The following is a 22,769-nucleotide window of genomic DNA, read 5'->3' on the forward strand; positions in this document are numbered from 1 at the left end:
ATATAACTTTAAGTCTAGAACTGTGATATCTCCAGCTTTGCTTTTCTTTTTCAAGATTGCTTTGGCTATTGTAGGTCTTTTGTGATTCCTCACAAATTTTAGGATTCTTTGTTCTAGCTCTGTAAAAAATGCTGGTGGTATTTTGATATGGATTGAATTAAATCTATATATTTCTTTGGGTGGTATAGAAATTGTAACAACATTTGTTCTTCCAATCATGTGCACAAAACATCTTCCTATTCCTTTCATCAGTGTTTTTTACTTTCACCTCTTTGGTCAGGTTTATTCCTAGTTATTTTTGGTGCAATTGTAAATGGGATAATTTTCTTAATTTCTCTTTCTGTTGTTTAATTATTAGCATATGTAAATACAATAGACTTCTGTATATTGATTTTGTATCCTGCAACTTTACTGAATTTGTCAGGTTTAGCATTTTTTGGTGGAGTCTTCTGGGTTTTCTATAAACAGTATGATGTCATCTGCACATGGTGAAAGTTTTACTTTTCCTTATTGATTTGCATACCTTTTATTTCTTTCTGTTGTCTGCTTGCTGTAGTCAGGACTCGTAATACTATGTTGAATAAAAGTGGTGAGAATAGACAACTTTTCTTGTTCCTGATCACAGAGGAGAAGATCTCAGTTTTTCCCCATGAAGGACTATGCTAACTGTGGATGTTTCATATATGGCCTTTATTATGTTGAGGTATGTTCCTTCTAACCCTACTTTGTTGAGGGTTTTTATAATCAATGGATGTTGTACTTTGTCAAATGCCTTCTCTGTGTCTATTGAAATTATCATATGGTTCCTTTCCTTTCTCATATCGAGGTGATGTATCACAATGATTGATTTGTGAATATTCAACCACACTTGCAACTCAGGAATAAATTCCACTTGATCATGGTGAATGATTTTTTAAAATATATTATTAAATTTGATTTGCTAGAATTTTGCTGAGAGTTTTTTTGCATCTATGTTCATCAGGGATATTGGCATGTTTTTCTCATTTTTAGTGGTGTCTTTATCTAGTTTTGGTACTGGGTTAATGCTGGCCTCATAGAAAGAATTTGAAATTTTTCCTTCCTTTTCTATCTTTTGGAATAGTTTAAGAAGAATAAGTATTAACTTCTTTAAATGTGTGGTGTAATTCACATGTAAAACCATCTGGCCCTGGACTTTCATTTATTGGGAGTTTTTGATTACTGACTCAATTTCCTTGCTGGTTATTGGTCTGTTCAAATTTTCTATTTCTTCCTGTTTCAGCTGTGGTAGTTTATATGTTTTAGGAATTTATACATTTCTTCAAGGCTAATTTGTTGACATATTGCTTTTCATAATATTCTCTTATGATTGTATTTCTGTGGTGCTGATAGTTTTTCTCTCTCATTTGTGATCTTATTTATTTGAGTCCTTTCTATTTTTTTTCTTGGTAAGTCTGGCTAGAGGTTTATCATTTTATTTGATATTTTTAAAGAGCAAGATCCTGGTTGTATTGATCTGTTCTATTGTCTTTTTGCTTTCTATAGCATTTATTTCTGCTCTAATCTAATTTCCTTCTATCTACTGAATTTAGGTTTTGTTTGTTGTTCTTCTTCTGGCTCTCTTAGGTGCAAGGTTAGATTGTTTGATATTTTTCTTACTTATTGATGTATACCAGTATTGCTGTAAATTTCCCTCTTAGAACCACTTTTGCTGTATCCCAGAGGTTTTGGACTGTTCTGTTTTCATTTTCATTTGTTTCCATGTACTTTTTTATTTTTTCTTTGATTTACTGGTTCACTCATTAATTCTTTAGTAGTATGGTATTTAACCTCCAGGTATTTGTGGTTTTTCCAGATAATTTTCTTGTGGTTGACTTCAAGTTTCATAGTGTTGTGGTCAGAAAAGATGCATGGTATTGTGAATTTGTTAAGGTTTGTTTCTTGGGCTAATATGTGATATATTCTGGAGAATGTTTCATGTGCACTTGAAAATAATATATACTCTACTTTTTTAGGATGGAATGTTCTGAAAATATCTGTTAAATCCATCTACTCCAGTGTGTCATTCAAAGCCATTGTTTTCTGGTTAATTTTCTGCTTGGATGATCTGTCCATTGATATAAGTAGGGTGTTAGGTCCTTACTATTATTGTATTACTATCAGTAAGTTCCTTTATATTTGTTATTAATTGTTTCTGTATATTTGGGTACTCCCAAGTTGGAGGCATAAATATTTAAAATTGTTATATCTTCTTCTTGGATTTTACCTTTTATTATTATATAGTGTCCTCCTTTGTCTCTGCTACAGCTTTTGTTTTAAAATCTACTCTGTTTGATATTAGTATTGCTACTCTGGCTTTCTTTTCACATTCATTTGCATGATAAATGTTTCTCTATCCTCTCACTTTCAAGCTGCGAGTGTCTTTGGGTCTAAAATGGTCTTTTGTAGGCAGCATATAGATGGATCTTGTTGGTCTTTTTCATCCATTTTGTCACCCTGTCTCTTTTGATTGGAGCATTTAGTTCATTTACATTCAAAGTAATTATTGATAGATACATACTTAGTGCCATTTTATTACTTGTTTTGTGATTGTATCTGAAGAGTCTCTCTGTTCCTTTCTTGTCTTTCTTTTTTTCATGGTTTGCTGATTTTCTTTAGTGATATATTGGATTTCTTTCTCCTTATTCTTCCATATTTATTAGTGACTTTTGATTTGTGCTTACCATTAGGTTTGCATATAACATTTTCTGCAAATAACAATCTATATTATGTTGATGGTCATTTAAGTTTGAACCAAATCTTTTCCCCTCTCTTCACATTTTAGGTATATTTTATTATATTCCATATTCTTTTCTATAAGTTCCTTGACTTATTTTTTACAGAAATATTCATGTGTACTGCTTTTGTGTTTCCTACCTCAGTACTATCTCTTATGGTCTCTCCTTTCCACACAAAGGGTCCCCTTTAAATATTTCTTGCAGAACTGGTTTAGTGGTCATGAACTCCTTTGGTTTTTGTTTGTCTCGGAAACTCCTTATCTTTCTTACTATTCTGAATGATAGCCTTGCTGAATAGAGTATTACTGGCTGTAAATTTTTCCCATTCAACGCTTTGAATATATCATGCCACTCCCCTCTGGCTTGCAATGTTTCTGTTGAAAAAATCTCCTGCTAGTGTTATCAGTTTTCACCTGTATGTTAATGACTTATTTTGTCCTGCTGCTTTTAAGATTTTTTTCTTTATCATTATATTTTGCCAATTTAATTACAATATGTCTTGGTGTGGATCTGCTTTTTAAAATTTTGCTGGGGGTTCTCTTTGCCTCCTGCATCTGGGTATCTGTTTCTTTCCCCTAATGGAGGGGGGGGGTGTCAACTATTATTTCTTCAAATACATTTTCTGCCCCATTTTCTGTCTCCTCTTCTTCTGGGACTCCTATAATACAAATGTCATTACATTTGAGGGAGTCACTTAATTCTCCTTCTATTCTCCTTTTGCATAATTCTTATCTCTCTCTTCTGTTCCACTGACTTCTTTCCATTACTGTGGTCTTCTTGGTCATTAAATCATTCCTCTGCTTCTTCCAGCTGGCCATTCCATTCCATCAAGTGTGTTTCTCATTTTATTTATTATGCCATTTCTCTCTGCTATGTTATTCCTTATCTCTGTGTTAAGGGTCTCACTGATGTCTTCCATTTTTTTCTCACACCCAAGGAGTATCTTTATTATAATTGCTTTAAGTTCTCTATCATGCATGTTACTTAGATCTGTGGCTATGGTCTTGTCCTGTTCTTTTATTTCAGATAAACTCTATATCCTCATTTTGTCTGCTGTGTTAAGGTCAGCTGTGTCTCTTCTGCTCTTGAAAATAGTAACTTTATAAAGAAGACATCCTGGAGCCCCTGCAGCGCGGTGTCCCCCGTTCACCAGAACCTGGCACTTCAGGAAAATATCCTATGCGTGTTGCTTACCTCCTGCTGTTGTGTCTAGAGTCACTTTTCCTTTCAGTGCAGTCATCTGCACTGACTCTCTGACTGTTGTGGGCTGTGCTTGCTCTCTGTGGTGTTAGTGGGACCCAGGCAGGCAGTGTTAGTGGGACCCAGGCAGGCCAGCTCTAAGGGGGCAGCAGTATTAGCAAAATTCTCACTAGTCCACTAGTCCTATGCTATATCCCTCAAAGCACTATGACAGCTAAGGTATGCATGGAGACTGGCACAGCCGGACCTAGCATGTGAAGGTGGCTGGGGTATGTGGTTGACATAGTGTGGTGGCTGGGCAGGGGCAGCCATGCACCTGGCTGCTGGGTGTACCACACATATGTGGCTGAGCACGGTGTGCTATGGTTGCTGGGGGCACTCAGCTGGGTTCTACAGGCAAGGTAGCCTTGGCATAGCATGAAATGGTGGCTGGAAGTACATGCCTGAGTGAGATATGCAAGGTGGTCGGAGGCACACAGCTAGGTGCAGTGTAGGGACAGTGGTGGACTGCACAGTGCCCTGCAGCAGCTGTGTACTGAGCGTCTGATCAGAAAGCATGTGCAGCTTTAACAAAACTTGCTCTGACCCAGAGCCAAAGCTAGCAGGCCTGGAATGGGCCAGTCCTCAGGTGAACTTGGGTGCATGGTACATGGCTAATGGGTTAGGTAGCAAGTGTCTGTACAGCCCTGCCTCTCACAGGCAACTCTGCTTATGCTAGGGGGGTAGGGGAGGAAAATGGCACCTGCTAGTTCCCTCATTTTCAGAGAAGCCCCTAAACATGCTCCAAAATTAGTATGACAAGATCTGCCTCCTGTTTGCTCCCATCATTGTGTGAACTGCTATTTTTATGCTGCCTCTCCACACAAGTTGCAGTCTCTTTAAGGGCAGCAATCCAGCTATCACTCACCCAAGGTTCACTCAGTGCTGACTCAGCAGACTTTTAAACTCCAGGCTCCAAGTACCACTGGTTTTATAAATTCACAGAAATCAGCCTCTCTGGTTTTTAAACCAAATGTTATGGGGATTAGTCTTCCCTGAGTGAACAACACACTCTTTAAACCAATGGGTCAAAGAAGAAATTATAATGAAATTAGACAATACTTGAGTGGAAATGAAAACACATAACAATAAATTTGGAATGCAGCAAAGTAGTACTAAGAGGGAAATTTACAGTTGTAAACACCTTCATTCAAAAAAAGGAAAGATCTCAGGTGGATAATCTAATCTTTCATGGTAAGAACTAAAAAAAAAAAAAAAGCAGCAAACTAAACCTAAAGCAAGCAGAGGAAAGGAAATAATAAAGATGAGAATGGATATAATGAAACAAATAACAGAAAAAAATAATAGAAAAAAAACAACCAAAAGTTGATTCTAAAAAAAAGAGCAATAAAATTGATAAACCTTTAGCTAAACTGACCAAGAAAAGTAGGGACATTACTACTGACTTTACTGAATTTAAAAAGATTATAACATATAGGTAAACCTCATTTTATTGCATTTTACTTGATTGAATTTCTTTGATACTGCATTTTTTACAAATTGAAGGTTTGTGGAAACCCTGAATCGAGCAAGACTATCAGCACCATTTTTCCAACAGTATTTTCTCACTTCAGGTCTCTGTGTCACACCTTGGTAATTCTCACAATATTTCAAGCTTTTACATTAATGTTTATTATATTTGTTATAGTAATCTGTGATCAATGATTGTGACCTGCTAAAAGCCCAAATGATGGTGGCATTTTTTAGCAATATTTTTCAATTAATGTATACTTTTTTTTAGACATAATGCTATTGCACACTTAATAGACTACAGTGTAATGTAAACATAATTTTCCATGCACTGGGAAACCAAAAAATGCATTTGACTTGCTTTATTATGATATTTGATTTATTGCAGTGATCTGGAACTGAACCTACAATATCTATAAGATATGCTTGTAATCCTTTGAAAAAAATCTTACTTAAATAACCTAAAGCTGTCAAATTCCTAAAAAGACACAAACTACTGAAACTGACTGAAGAAATAAAAATCTGAATATATCTATTTGATTAAAGAGTTGAATTTTTCATTATAAGATTAAAAAAAATCCTAGGGATATAATACAGAATATGAAGGCTATAGCTAACACTGCTGTATGATATACACAAAAATTGTTAGGAGAGTAAATTCTAAGAGTTCTCATCACAAGGAGGAAATTTTTCTTCCTTTATTAAACTTTTCTTCTTTCTTTTGTTTTTATCGTATCTATAAGAGAAAATAAATATTAGCTGAACCTACTGTGGTAATCTTTTCACAATACATGTAAGTCAAACCATCATGCTGTGTGCCCTAAACTTATACAGCAATGTGCCAATTATTTCCCAATAAAACTGAGGGAAAGGTTTTAAAAAAACAACAACAACAAAGATTGTATTAGTAATTAAACCACTTCCTATATAGAAAAGACCACTCATAACATATATAAAAATAATGGATCTTCCTAACTGGAAGAAATAAAATTATAAAACACTAAAAGAAAGCAGAGGTACATATCTTCATGACCTTGGATTAGGCAATGGTTTGTTAGATATAACCCTAAAAGCACAAGGAAAAAAAGAAACAAACAGATAAATTGGACTTCATCACAATAAAAACCTTTTGTGTTTCAAAGGACACCATCAAGAAAAGCAAAAAGAAAATCCACAGAATACAAGAAAGTGTTTACTAATCACATATCTGATGAGGGACTAGTATCTGGACTATATGAAGAACTTTATAGTTCAATAAGACAAATAAGCCAGTTAAAAAAACAGGTAAAGTGTAGTGTATACCATTCGTAGGTATACATCCAAGAGAACTTAAAACATATGTCCACACAAAAACTCATACACAAATGTTCATAGCATCATTATTCATATAACCAAAAATTGGAAAAAACAAAATGTCCATCAGTCAATTAACAGATAAATTATGGTACAGCTTAGAAAATGGAATATTATTCAGCCATATATAAAATGTAATGAAGTATTAAAACATGTTGCCACATGGATGAATCTTTAAATCATTATGCTAAGACACAAAAGACCACACGTTGAATAATTCCATTTATACAAGATGTCCAGAATAGGCAAGTCCATACAGTCAGAAAGTAGGATTATCAGTTGCCAGGGATTGGAGGGAGGTGTAGGGTGCAATGTGAGGAGAAATGGTGACTGCTAATCGGTGTGAGGTTATCTGAGGGTGAGGAAAATGTCCTGGAATTTGATGGTGGCAGTGGTTGTACAACTTTGTGAATATATTAAAAAACACTGAATTATACAAAAATATGAAATTTATGGTAGTGATTTCCATATCTTAATTTAAAAAATCTAAGCCATTCTCTCTCTCTCTCCTTCTCCCTCTTCTTACCTCCTTCTTTTTCCTCCTCCTCTTCCTCTCTTTCTCTCTCTCTGTCTCTATCTCTGTCTCTGTCTCTCTCTCTCTCTCTCTCTCCTTCTCTCTCTCTCATGATTTCATTTCTTCAGTGTAATGGGGAATGTAATAATTTTACCCATGTTGAGATTAATAAGGAAAATAGGTACTTTACTCTGATTTTTAAAAGCTAAGACTTATTTGTTCTATTTATAATCATTCCAAATTATCACATTGATAATTACTTTCATTTAAGATGAATACTTAATAAAAACTAGGAAGGATCTATCTAGGGACTTAAATATTTTTATTATCAGGTTGACACAAAATGCATGTAACAATTTCCATTCATAGTGATGGATCAGGTTTCCTAAATTTCTCAGCCACTGGAGCTTTCCTCACTGTCTTCTCCATTTGTTTTCCCCCTTCTCCCACCTCACTGTGTCTGAGCCCAAACCATCCTTCCAACCCAGATGAGTGCCACAATTCACTTAGGTCTACTTTGAAGCCATAGGAAGAAAAAGCCTTTCTTTGAGGCAGCAGAGTCCTGAGAAGACCCTCAAAACTAGATTATCTCAGCCCTCACTGACAAGATAACCATGTGACTTACTTAAAGGCTCAATTCCTCATATGTCACTCACAGGCATCACAGCATGATGCCATGAAACACTCAAATCTTTTGACTAACCCCAAGACCCAGATACACTGTCCCCTCAACAGGGGACACTAAACTAATACACTGGTATCCTTGTTATAATGTAAAATTTCACATTACCAATCTAAGTTTATGGTTTGATAACATGTCGGCTAGTAGACAACCTGGTCAAATCCTCTCAGCCATAAAAAGAACAGATCCATCCTATGGGCTGCTGAGTTTCTGAGCTCACTTAGAACAATGACATTTCTTAACCACCTGCTCAACATGAAGGTGCTGCTGAACTATTTCTTGCGACGCAATCATCCAGTTGCCAGGCATATACTATGGGTCACCGCGGGCCAACTGTTACTGCTTTTGATTGGAATTTCTACAAGGGTCACTTTCTTCCTTGTATTTGCTCAACTTGTTCCATCTGGATGAAATTTTTAATCTCATCCCCAACCTTTGGAATCATACTCTTTTGTCAAAGTCCATGGCAAATGCTGCCTCCTCCAAGAGGCATTTCCCCTGCCTTTTCAATTGGATGTGATCTCTTCCACCTCTTCCTCTTCTTCCTCCTGTTCCTCCTCTTCTCCTCTTCCTCCTCCTTTTCTTCCATTTCCTTACCCCCTCCTACTTCTACCTCTCTTTCATTTTGACATTGATAGCAGTTCCTCTGTACCTTGATTATGGAAGTGATCATATTTGGCTTTATAACTTTGTAAACTTGCCTGCCTTTGCATCAGACTATAAGAGCTCTAAAGATCTGTGTCTAAATTAGCTGTGGAGCCCTCATTCCACCTCTTGTAAATCAGTATAGACCCATCTCCCCTCCAGAATGAGAGACCAATGAAAGCAGTGACTTAGTATTTTTGTTCACCACCTTACACCCAGCCCCTAAACCACTACCTGCATTTGTTGTACAAATGCCATAATGCATGACTTAATTAATACATGAATGATATAATTGAAATGAATTACTTCCTAGAAATCAGAGTACCTGAGAAACAAATTAGGAAGTTTTGGAGATCTCTGTCCAGTTCACAATGACTCCATCCTTCCTCTAAGCACTATACCTCCAGCCACTCCAGTATAAAACATGTGGCCCCTGTCCTCTTGGTCATAATCTCTAGGTTAGAAAAGAAAGCTAAGCGAACCTGGGCCAATCAAACTCTTCATCAGGGAATCTAGAAATCAAAATAGCCTTTTCTCTCTGTGTTTCTGTAAGTGAGATTCTACAAATCAAATCATCTCTATTCTGCTGTGAACAGAAAAAAGATGAGAAAATGTTGTATGGAGAAGCATGAGGCTGTGAGTAGAGAATGAAGGGTGTGTGGAAAACAGGAACATGCCCTTTGTCAGGATGTCTTTCTTTTTCCTGAGTCTGCCCCCTGCCCAGGACCCATCATCCCCTGCAGTCTGCCAGTGAACCCAGTATGATTCCAATAATCCTTTATTTTGCTTAAGACTGAACAAGTAGGTTGCTTTATTGGTAGCTAAAAATACTTAAACAAAGACAATAAAATTGCTCAACAATAGGACACCAAGGGTCAGTGAGAACACTGGCAATTTCAAAGTCATAATCAGGGAAATAATTATAGAAATATTTCCAGAACTGAAACCTAATCAAACATATTGTGAGAGAGCTTAGGGAGACATCCTGAACTAATCATCAAAGGAGACCTAGAAAACTGCTAATGAAGTTATAAATTGTAAGTCCAAAGACAACATTTTGAAGCTGGCTCACTGACTCTTACAGTTTCCTCATCAATTACAATTATGAAATCCTAAAGTTCAGAAGAGCAAAAATTTTTATTGTAAGTTTTATGTCAAAATTTAATAAAATCTGAGTTGAACTGAAATGAGGCAATTTGTGGTCTTAATTTATCCCACCTTGTATAAATATTCATGTTTCACTCCAGAAATACCAATTCTTAGATGACAAGGTACTGGCCCCGAATCTCTTGGGGGTGTTATATTATATATAATTCAGTATGTGCACTGAATTATCTTTGTAACATACAAAGATATCAGAATTTTGAAACATATCTTATACCAAGAATTTCCTGTAGGGACTGTAGACCTGTGTGTAACAAATGAGCAGACTAGAGTTAATTCTAGCATATGTTGTGAGATAAAGATCCTTGCACTTAGGGGAACTATCTATTTGCCAGATGCACATAAAAGGACAGGTACCTTTTCTTTCTTCATTATTGTAGCACTTCTTGCACCCTTGGGATACTCAAAGCTCTCCTGTCTCTCACTTGAAGCCTGTGGCAGTAGCCAGCTCTATGTGGATGTGCCCTCATACAGATGCACTCTGATATAGTCTGTTTTGAACCCATGCACCTACTTCTCAACTGTAGCTTTTCTGTTGCTTGACCTTTGTGCATGTACCAGCTGTATACATTTGCAAGATAGCATTCAATGGGGAGGAACTTGGACCAATGGGTTATGGGACCCAATAGGTAAATGCCTCCACTCTCCCACACAACCCCACAGACAGACCTGAGACATATTTCATACTTTTCCTAAGACAATCCTATGGGATAGAGCAACCAGTGGCCCACATTGGTAGACAGATGATGTTGCAGCCTTGTTTGGGCTCACTCTCTTCACAACTCTGCTTCCATGTTTCCACAGTGTAGTGTTTTTCACATTTGCCTGACATTACTCTGTTTCCCTATCCTTCACTTCTCTTCCCAGGAATCATACTCCCCAGTGAAAATCTCACACACAAGCCTTTGCTCCAGGCTTTGCTCTTTACAGAATCCAAGTTAAGTCAGCCACATCTAAAATTCTTAAAATAATTAAGTTGGAATTATACTAATCAATAAGAAGTTTGTTCGTACATTATGTAATCCTATATCTTATATCCATTAATGTGTCAGGCATTTATACAAGGCACTGAAGAGAGAAAAATTTAGCAGACGTGGACCACGCCCTTGGGTCTAGCTTGGGCAAAGAGGATAACCCGGGGGCAGAGACACAAACAAATGATTAGAATAACATGTGAGTTCTAGATCTAAGGCTTCTACAAGGCATTGTGGAACTCCAGGGGTGGGAGTCTAACCATGTCAAACACTAGAGGATGTGGAAAAGTCGGAAATCCCATGTACTGCTGTGAGAGCACAAAGTGCTACAGCCAATCTAGAAAATGGTGCAGCAGTTTCTTTTAAAGCTGAATATACACTCACCATATGACCCAGCAGTCCCACACTTAGGTAATTTACCCAAGAGAAGTGAAAACTTAAGTGGACACAAGGTCATGTACATGAATATTTGGAGTAGTCTACTCACAATCACCACAATCACCAAAAACTGGAAATAATCCAAATGTCCTTCAATGGGTGAATGGATAAACAAACTATATCCATACCATGGAAGACTAGTCAGCAACAAAAAGAATGAACTACTGTACACACAGCAACTTGGATGAATTTGAAAGGCTTTATACTGTGTGAGAGAAGCAAATCTCAAAGCTTGCATATACTCTGACTACATATGTATGACATTCTCCAAAAGACAAAATTATAGTGATAGGAAACAGATCAGGAGTTGCTGGGATTAAGACAGGTGGTGACTACAAAAGGGTAACTTTGAAGTATTTTTGGGTGATGAAACTGTTCTGCATTCCAATTGTAGTGGTGGTTACATAAATATGCATCTTTGTTAAAATTCATAAAACTTCATATCAAAAGGAAAAATCAGTCTTTCTTTGTGATAACTTAAAAAATAAAATGAGGGGCACGTGGATGGCTCAGTTGCTTAAGCATCCAACTTGATTTCAGCTTAGGTCATGGTCTCAATAGTTCCATGAGATCAAGCCCCGCATCGGGCTATGTGCTGACAGAACCAGCTTGGGATTCTCTCTCCATCTCTCTCTCTCTCTCTCTCTGCCCCTCCCCCCTTCTCTCTCTCTTTCTATCTCAAAATAATTAAATAAAAACCTTTAAAAAATTAAAATTAAAATAAAAAAAGAAAATGAGAGTCAATGTTGTGTTTAGGATATGATGTTTAAATGAAGGAATATGTTATATGATGCTGTTTTATTACATGGCATGATCTGATATATGATACCACACTTTAATTATGTGATGTCACATTGTACACAGTGATATATGACACCACTTTATCAAATGACATCACGCTGTTTTATATGATGTTGTTTTTCATGATGCACATTGTGTGATGTGACATCACTTCATGTTATATGACATAATATTTTATACTCAATTTACACAGCACATCACATTCAAAACAGTAATTCACTAAAAATAAATGGTCTCCTCTCTACTGGCTGAAGCCCTGGGAAGGTCATGTATCAATTTTGCTCCTGTTCCCATCAGTAGAGTTACTGTAATTCTAAGGATACTGTACTCCATTTAAAATATACACTAATCGAAATTTTCTCCCAGTCAACCTAAGTCTTCTGTCATGATGAAAGCAAATATAGGAGTTATGTATTCCAAGATCCCCAGATAAAATCATTTGTTCAATCCTAACAAAACACAAGACTTAAAAGCAAAAAAGAAGCCCTTCAATCATAGATACAACAACCACACAAAAAGAGATGTGACATCTTAGTAAAAAGTATGGACTTCTCAGGCTAAAAGGTTTCATGGTAATCAAGATTTTTAAAAGTCCATACAGTTAAAGATGTGATTTTAAATTTTAAAAATATTGTTATTTATACAATGATCACTACCAAATGCTAACAAAATTGTATGCAAACTCCCATATATTTTTTACTCTCTCAAATGCATGCTGTGTTCTTTTAAAGTATGATCCCAAATAAAATTAGAAACAAAATATTCTATAAACACCCAAGAATTAAAAAAAAATTTTTAAAAAACAAACACCCAAGAATTATTTAATGGAACTCCTCTGCCCACAAACACCAGCATTATTGTATTTGCTTAATTGCCAGTGATGACCATCTTTTAACGTTAAAATTATATTATGTATGCAGTGTAATTCAAAATAACTACATTACAACAATAATTTCTAAATGTAATACACCAAATACAATTAAAATTCATGACATTTTTACCAGTATAGCTTTGGCATTCTTCATTATTACATCAAGATTCTATGTGGATTGACTCTCAGGTGTGGACAAAGAACACTTGTCAACTTGGAACTTAGCCCAGGCTGCCTGGCAAATTGGTTTTCAAATTATTTAAGGAAATAAATTCTCAGAGGCTGTAAACACATGATATAAAGTTGAACATCCAGTCAAAAGCATGTACATCATGTTCTATGTGTAAGACTCTAGCAATGTGTCTTTCTACACATGACAGAAAAGGGAAATTAAGTTATAATCTAAAGATTTCTAGTGGTAGCCTAGAACCAAAGGAGCAATGCCATGGTGTGAATAACTGAAGCTTGCTCACATTATCCAACTAATTTACAAAGTTAGAGGCTTTACTTTCTACAGAAGTTATCTTCTTCAAATGTTGCAGTAAATCAAATTTTTATGAAAAAATATTTAAAATATCTTAACAGAGCTTACTTTGAAGGAAATCCATAAATAAAGTTTTTGGTTAAAGAACACACTCCTTGACAGGACTTCAAATTTATCTTTCTCATAAATCTATAATTCATGTGAAGTACATTTTGCTTTTTGTTTTTTTTTTAAATATGAAATTTACTGTCAAATTGGTTTCAATATAACACCCAGTATTCATCCCAACAGGTGCCCTCCTCAATACCCATCACCCCCCCTCTCTCCCACACCCCATCAACCCTCAGTTTGTCCTCAGTTTTTAAGAGTCTCTTTAGCTCCTCCCTCCTTAAACTTTCTTTTTTTCTTCTTCCCCTCCCCCATGGTCTTCTGGTAAGTTTCTCAGGATCCACATAAGAGTGAAAACATATGTATCTGTCTTTCTCTCTATGACTTATTTCACTTAACATAACACTCTCCAGTTCCATCCACGTTGCTACAAAAGGTCAGATTTCATTCTTTCTCATTGCCAAGTAGTATTCCATTGTGTATATAAACCACAATTTCTTTATCCATTCATCAGTTGATGGACATTTAGGCTCTTTCCATAATTTGGCTATTATTGAAAGTGTTACTATAAACATTGGGGTACAAGTGCCCCGATGCTTCAAAATGCCTGTATCCCGTGGGTAAATTCCTAGCAGTGCTACTGCTGGGTCATAGGGTAGATCTATTTTTAATTTTTGAGGAACATCCGCACTGTTTTCCAGAGTGGCTGCACCAATTTGCATTCCCACCAACAGTGCAAGAGGGTTCCCGTTTCTCCACATCCTCTCCAGCATCTATAGTCTCCTGATTTGTTCATTTTAGCCACTCTGACTGGCATGAGGTGGTATCTGAGTGTGGTTTTGATTTGCATTTCCCTGATGAGGAGTGACATTGAGCATCTTTTCATGTGCCTGTTTTTATTAGAGAAGTGTCTATTCATGTTTTCTGCCCATTTCTTCACTGGATTATTTGTTTTTTGGGTGTGGAGTTTGGTGAGTTCTTTATAGATTTTGGATACTAGCCCTTTGTCCGATATGTCATTTGCAAATATCTTTTCCCATTCCGTTGGTTGCCTTTTAGTTTCCTTGATTGTTTCCTTTGCAACGCAGAAGATTTTTATCTTCATGAGGTCCCAATAGTTCATTTTTGCTTTTAATTCCCTTGCCTTTGGGGATGTGTCAAGTAAGAAATTGCTGTGGCTGAGGTCAGAGAGGTCTTTTCCTGCTTTCTCCTCTAGGGTTTTGATGGTTTCCTGTCTCGCATTCAGGTCCTCTACCCATTTTGAGTTTATTTTTGTGAATGGTGTAAGAAAGTAGTCTAGTTTCATCCTTCGGCATGTTGCTGTCCAGTTCTGCCAGTACCATTTGTTAGAGACTGTCTTCTTTTCCATTGGATGTTCTTTCCTGCTTTGTCAAAGATGAGTTGGCCATATGTTTGTGGGTCCAATTCTGGGGTTTCGATTCTATTCCATTGGTCTATGTGTCTGTTTTTGTGCCAATACCATGATGTCTTGATGACTGCAACTTTGTAGTAGAGGCTAAAGTCTGGGATTGTGATGCTTCCTGCTTTGGTCTTCTTCAAAATTACTTTGGCTATTTGGGGTCTTTTCTGATTCCATACAAATTTTAGGATTGCTTGTTCCAGCTTCGAGAAGAATGCTGGTGCAATTTTGATTGGGATTGGATTGAATGTGTAGATAGCTTCGGGTAATATTGACATTTTAACAATATTTATTCTTCCAATCCATGAGCACGGAATGTTTTTCCATTTCTTTGTAGATTCTTCAATTTCCTTCATAAGCTTTCTATAGTTTTCAGCATACAGATCTTTTACATGTTTGGTTAGGTTTGTTCAGAGGTATTTTATGCTTCTTGGTGCAATTTCGAATGGGATCAGTTTCTTTATTTGTCTTTCTGTTGCTTCTTTATTAGTGTAGAAGAATGCAAATGATTTCTGTACATTGATTTTGTATCTTGCGACTTTGCTGAATTCATGTATCAGTTCTAGCAGATTTTTGGTGGAGGCTATTGGATGTTCCATGTATAATATCATGTCATCTGCAAAAAGTGAAAGCTTGACTTCATCTTTGCCAATTTTGATGCCTTTGATTTCCTTTTGTTGTCTGATTGCTGATGCTAGAACTTCCAACACTATGTTAAAAGCGGTGAGAGTGGACATCCCTGTCGTGTTCCTGATCTCAGGGAAAAAGCTCTCAGTTTTTCCCCATTGAGGATGATATTAGCTGTGGGCTTTTCATAAATGGCTTTTATGATGTTTAAGTATGTTCCTTCTATCCCGACTTTCTCGAGGGTTTTATTAAAAAAGGATGCTGAATTTTGTCAAATGCTTTTTCTGCATCAATTGACAGGATCGTATGGTTCTTATCTTTTCTTTTATTAATGTGAATTATCACGTTGATTGATTTGTGAATATTGAGCAAGCCCTGCATCCCAGGAATGAATCCCACTTGATCATGGTGAATAATTCTTTTTATAAGCTGTTGAATTCGATTTGCTAGTATCTTATTGAGAATTTTTGCATCCATATTCATCAAGAACATTGGCCTGTAGTTCTCTTTTTTTACTGGGGCTCTGTCTGGTTTAGGAATCAAAGTAACTCTGGCTTCATAGAATGAGTCTGGAAGTTTTCCTTCCCTTTCTATTGTTTGGAATAGCTTCAGAATGATAGGTATTATCTCTGCTTTCAATGTCTGGTAGAATTCCCCAGGGAAGCCATCTGGTCCTGGACTGTTATTTGTTGGGAGATTTTTGATAACTGATTCAATTTCTTCACTGGTTATGGGTCTGTTCAAGTTTTCTATTTCCTCCTGATTGAGTTTTGGAAGTGTGTGGGTGTTTAGGAATGTGTCCATTTCTTCCAGGTTGTCCAGTTTGTTGGCATATAATTTTTCATTATATTCCCTGACAATTGCTTGTATTTCTGAGGGGTTGGTTGTACTAATTCCATTTTCATTCATGATTTTATCTATTTGGGTGGGTCCTCTCCCTTTTCTTTGTGAGAAGCCTGGCTAGAGGTTTGTCAATTTTGTTTATTTTTTCAAAAAAACAACTCTTGATTTCATTGATCTGCTCTACTGTGTTTTTAGATTCTGTATTGTTTATTTCTGATCTGATCTTTATTATTTCTCTTATTCTGCTGGGTTTAGGGTGTCTTTGCTGTTCTGCTTCTATTTCCTTTAAGTGTGCTGTTAGATTTTGTATTTGGGATTTTTCTTGTTTCTTGAGATAGGCTGGATGGCAATGTATCTTCCTCTCAGGACTGCTATTGCTGCATCCCAAAGCATTTGGATTGTTGTATTTTCATTTTCATTTGTTTCCATATTTTTTTTAAATTTCTTCTCTGATTGCCTGGTTGACCCACTCATTCTTTAGTAGGGTGTTCTTTAACCTCCATGCTTTTGGAGGTTTTCCAGACTTTTTCCTGTGGTTGATTTCAAGCTTCATAGCATTGTGGTCTGAACGTGTGCATGGTATGATCTCAATTCTTTTATACTTATGAAGGGCTGTTTTGTGACCCAGTCAGTATGTGATCTTTCTTGGAGAATGTTCCATGTGCACTCGAGAAGAAAGTATATTCTGTTGCTTTGGGATGCAGAGTTCTAAATACATCTGTCAAGTCCATCTGATCCAATGTATCATTCAGGGCCCTTGTTTCTTTATTGATCCTGTGACTAAATGATCTATCCATTACTGTAAGTGGAGTATTAAAGTCCCCTGCAATTACCACATTCTTATCAGGAAGTTTGCTTATGTTTGTGAGTAATTGTTTTAAATATTTGGGGGCTCCCGTATTTGGCACATAGACATTTATAATTGTTAGCTCTTCTTAATGAATAGACCCTGTAATTATTATATAATGCCCTTCTTCATCCCTTGTTACAGCCTTTAATTTAAAGTCTAGTTTGTCTGATATAAGTATGGCAACTCCAGCTTTCTTTTGACTTCCAGTAGCATGATAGATAGTTCTCCACTTTCAATCTGAAGGTGTCTTCAGGTCTAAAATGAGTCTCTTGTAGACAGCAAATAGATGGGTCTTGTTTTTTATCCATTCTGATACCCTATGTCTTTTGGTTGGAGCATTTAGTCCATTTGCATTCAGTGTTATTATAGAAAGATATGGGTTTAGAGTCATTGTGATGTCTGTAGATTTCATGCTTGTAGTGATGCCTGTGGTACTTTGTGGTCCTTGCAACATTTCACTCACAGAATCCCCCCTAGGATGTCTTGTAGGGCTGGTTTAGTGGTGATGAATTCCTTCAGTTGTTGTTTGTTTGGGAAGACCTTTATCTCTCCTTCTATTCTAAATGACAGACTTGCTGCATAAAGGATTCTTGGCTGCATATTTTTCCTATTCAACACATTGAAGATTTCCTGCCATTCCTTTCTGGCCTGCCAAGTTTCAGTAGATCGGTCTGCCACTAGTCTTATCAGTCTCCCTTTATATGTTAGAGCATGTTTATCCCTAGCTGCTTTCAGAATTTTCTCTTTATCCTTGTATTTTGCCAGTTTCACTATGATATGTTGTGCAGAAGATCATTTCAAGTTATGTCTGAAGGGAGTTCTCTGTGACTCTTGGATTTCAATGCCTTTTTCCTTCCCCAGATCAGGAGAGTTCTCAGCCATGATTTGTTCAAGTACACCTTCAGCCCTTCTCTCTCTCTCTCTTCCTCTTCTGGAATTCCTATTATATGGATATTGTTGCATTTGATTGCACCACTTGGTTCCCTAATTCTCCCCCTCATACTCCTGGATTTTTTTATCTCTCTTTCTCAGCTTCCTCTTTTTCCATAATTTTATCTTCTAATTCACTTATTCTCTCCTCTGCCTCTTCAATCTGAGCTGTGGTCACCTCCATTTTATTTTGCACCTCATTTATATCATTTTTATGATACTACTTCTTAGTCCCTTGATCTCTGTAGCAAGAGATTCTCTGCTGTCCTCTATACTCTTTTCAAGCCCAGCAATTAATATTATGACTATTATTCTAAATTCGTGTTCCGTTATATTGCTTAAATCGTTTTGGATCCATTCGTTAGCTGTCGCTACTTCCTGGAGTTTCTTTTGAGGAGAATTCTTCCATTTCATCATTGTGGATAGTCCCTGGGGTGGCACAAAACTGCAGGGCACTTCCCCTGTGCTGTCTGGAGTAACTTGTGTTGGTCAGCAGGGCCATAGTCACACTGATGTCTGTCACCAGCCCACTGCTGGGCCACAGTCAGACTGGTATGTACCTTAACTTCTCATCTCCTAGGGGCAGGACTCACTGTGGAGTGGTGTGGCCCCTGTCTGGGCCTCTTGCACACTGCCAGGCTTGTGGTGTTGCTTTGATGGGATCTGGCATATTAGCTGTGGTGGATCCACAAGGTGCACAGGGGTGGGAGGGGCAGGATCAGCTTGGTTTGCCTTTGGTGGTTCCCTGCAGGAGGGGCCCTGCAGCACCAGGAGAGAGGCCAACCCGTGCCCATTCGGTGAACAGGTTCCCTTTGGGTTTTTGGCTGGGGGATGGAGAGGGAGATGGCACTGGTTCACACCTTTGTTCCCTGTTGAGCTGAGCTCTGTCTTCCAGGGTTCAACACCTCTCCCTCCTGGTGTCCTCTTGCCCTCCTGCTCTCCAAGCAGAGCTGTTGACTTATAACATTCCAGATTTAAGTCCCTCTGGCTGTCAGAATTCATGCAGTCCAGACCCTCCACTTTTGCAAGCCAGACTTGGGGATTCCACCTTGCCGGGTGGGCTGCCCCTCCACCACCCCAGCTCCCTCTTGTCAGTCCATGTAGCACGCACCACCTCTCTACCCTTCCTACCCTCTTCCGTGGGCCTCTTGTCTATGCTTGGCTCCAGAGAGTCTGTTCTGCCAGTCTTCTAGCATTGTTCTGGGTTATCTAGGCAGGTGTGGGTGGAATCTAAGTGATCAGCAGGACAAGGTGAGCCCAGTGTCCTCCTACGCCACCTTCTTCTAAAGTTCCCTACCATGAAGTACATTTTGGAAGTGGTTTGGGTTTTGTTTTGTTTTAAGTAATAACACCAATAGAGAGAACTGTTAAATCAGAAAAGAAAAAAAAACCCTAAGGAATGTGGAAAATATTGATGAAGAGTGGAAAGATGCCAGAGTTAACAAGATATCTTGTGAGCTCAATTTTCAAGACAGTCATGTCTCAAGTGGGAACAGGCCCTACAACCTTGACACAGGGCTTGAGAAATGGAAAGGGAGAGTCACAGCACTGTGAAAGCAAGCAACATACGGGAAAGGGTAGGAGAACAGGTTCTGCTGTGTAGGGAAAACAGAGGCACCATGGAACAGGGGGTTGTATAGACCTTTTGCACTCCTCTGGCCCTTTCAGTGCTCATGTAATCCTCATGTCAAGTTGCACAAACTGTAGGACTCTGACCTTGTTGATGTGACCTCCCATCTCTTCTGAAGTGCTTCTCAAGCAACAGTTTAAAGATCTGGTTATCAAGTATGAGAGAGATGATAATATCTACTCCATATTTCTTCTAATGTTAAACCCTGGAGGGGCCAAGGACCCATGCACTAAGACACTAGGGGCTGGAGAGGAATCTCTCTCTCTCTCTCTCTCTCTCTCCCTCTCCCTCTCCCTCTCCCTCTCCCTCTCCCTTTCTTCCAGAAAACAAAAGGAAAGGTAGTGGATAAAGGTTTCCTTTTTTCCATCAAAGATGGCCACCCTCCATCTCACCCTCATGACCAATGTCTGGGAACAAGCTTTGAAATCTTCCCTTCCAGACTGTGATAGCAATTGCAAAGCCTATAGACAAAAGGTAACAAAAAATTAGACTCACCAAGATCAAGATGAACACCAGGAACAAATGAATTGAGAAAGAACATGAAAATAACAAATCCCAACACCATCAGGCATTTGGTGAGCAGAATCCTGTCTGATATCCTGTGCTGTAAGAGAGAAAAACACAACTCATTTACTGGGTACAATCTTCTGTTTCCTGCAATGTGTCCATCATCCTACATGACTTGGATCATTACAACTTTCTCCTTAAGATGAAAAATACAACATCTTGAACTTCAAAGAAGATGATAAGGTGATGCATTATAAAGAAAACTACATATTTGGAATTACAGCATTCAAAACCTTTATTAAAAAGTAAACACAATAAATTTAAAGCATAGGACAATCCTTTTATAAAACACCTGACTAAATAGCTTATCAATATGATGCAGAAAGTGCTCCCAGATACATCACAAGAATTAGGTTAGATGTTGGCAAAACCACTGAGGAAACAACATGTAACTTCCAAGGACCTGGCCACACATTTCCACAGGTGCTACATGCTCACATCCTTTTAATTCAACTTTCCTCCTATTACACAAATCCCTGTTTACGGTGGCACCGAGGTTAACATATTCATGCAGTATATGACTCCTGCTGAAGGCTCCTACTATATCCTTTCATGTTCTCAGGGACTCTGGAAGACACTTGGCAGTCTCATAGCCATCAAGATGACATCATTGGTAGCCTGTGGAGTCGTTCAGGGGTGACGGGAGGTGCCAGAAAACTCTATAGTACCTTCATTAACCTTAAATGGTTAATGAAAGTACTATACCTCCTTTAAGTGGGCCTGAGTCTCAGAGTAAGATGGGGTGAGGTCCCCAGAGGGTGCTGTGCCCCACAGACCACAGCTGTGTGGAGTTGGGGAAAGGAGAGAGATCCAGGAAAACTGGCACAGATGAGCCCTGGGTCATCATTCCCTACCCAAACAGGCCCCTATGTGAATCATGCTCTACCATGTGAACTGACAACTATGCCATGTCCTTTCTTAAGTATGGTCCTGCCAGCACATCTGTCTATGTATATCTAGAATTAGATAGATATAGACATGGATGTGTATATATGGATAGAAAGGGAGAGACAGTGACAGATATTTATGGGTATGCATATGGATAGAGATAGAGGTACAGAAAGATGATACAGGTATAGGTATAGAGATACGGAGACAGATGTGTGCATAGGTATAGATTTTCTCTCTGGATTTCTCTACTCATACAGTTAAAGTTGCTGTCATAAAAACTACAAGCATATTCTTACATGTTACACTGGCTCTGTCTGCAGTCCCTAGCCCCCTGCTCACGAATCATGTGGGCCACCTCCTGATTATCTCTTCCTTCCCCACCTACTGCCAAAGCTTGTGGCTCAACTGGCCCCTACTCATCTTCTCCTTCCCACTTCCAAGGAAGGCCAGTTTGGCTAGATGAGTCTATGATGGTGAATTAGGAGGAAAAGGGCATGGCCCCTCACTTGTTGTAAGGGGAGGCACTATAAACCCTCCATGCAGCCATGTTAATCATAGAACGTAGGTATTACCATGGGCAGTTCTAGGATTGGGAATGGAGAGAGCAGGAAGATCAAAGAACATTCCAGCATCACTTTGCTGGCGTAAGCGGAAATGATCCAAAATGTATTCCTATCTGTTATTTTGAGTGTCTGTCAAATTTTCTCCCTTTGCCTTTCTGGAGCTATCACAGTAAGAACTCTTTCATTTAATACAAGCTCCTTGTTTTTTCCTTCCACTTCTCTTCAATCCTCATCCACCTTGTACACAGAGAGATACACAATCTTTTCCCTAATTCACAGCCAGCACTACATGGTCTAGCAAAGCAAGCAGGATCTGCGTAAACCTGGGGCCCAGAAAAGTGTCATAGCCACACCCTCCTTTCCTAACCCCAACCATCTCAGTGGTGCAGAGATTGGGAAGAGAGACCCAAAGGACACATTACCCATCAGGACCACCATACCTAAATTTCTTTATAAAGGGACAAAATGTTCCTATCATAATAAGAAAATGGGTAATCAATCTCTCCCTAGGAAAGAAACTACATGGATTTGAGATTTCACAAAGATATAATGTCTCCCAGCATATCTGGAGCAGAGTTCTCTCAGCCAGGAGAGGGGCACTGTGTTCTCAGATAGGCTAAAAACAGGTCCGTTAAAGCAGGAAAATTATCAACAGAACTCAAAAGTTACAGCCCACCAGAAGCCAGAGCCATATGAGAGAATGTACACCACACACTCCATCTCTGTCCCTAAAGCTGTTCCATCTCACACTGCATGCCTCATCTGTTTCTGCCTCAATCTCCTCATCCACGCAATGGGAACCATAAGACCTGCCTTTTAGGATCAGGAAGAGCTGCAAGAACCTCAAGCACCCAGCCAACTTTCTCTGCAGCTGAATTAACCATAGAAAGGGGCACTCTATCTCAAAGGGTATTTAAAAATTTTAACTTTTCCATTTCAGGACAAAATA

The 22,769-nt window shown here is 38.2% G+C and overlaps 1 protein-coding gene across 1 annotated transcript in view; it reads right to left on the reverse strand.

Annotated features, from left to right (window-relative positions):
* Positions 1-22,769, reverse strand: part of OCA2 (OCA2 melanosomal transmembrane protein) — a 471,457-nt gene that overhangs the window by 275,142 nt on the left and 173,546 nt on the right. Inside the window, exon 17 of the mRNA XM_007098939.3 lies at positions 20,295-20,403. Within this exon, the coding sequence (XP_007099001.1) occupies positions 20,295-20,403 (109 nt within the window). The remainder of the gene's footprint in view (positions 1-20,294; positions 20,404-22,769) is intronic.

Source organism: Panthera tigris, chromosome B3, assembly GCF_018350195.1.
Source record: "Panthera tigris isolate Pti1 chromosome B3, P.tigris_Pti1_mat1.1, whole genome shotgun sequence".
Classification (NCBI taxonomy): domain Eukaryota; kingdom Metazoa; phylum Chordata; class Mammalia; order Carnivora; family Felidae; genus Panthera; species Panthera tigris.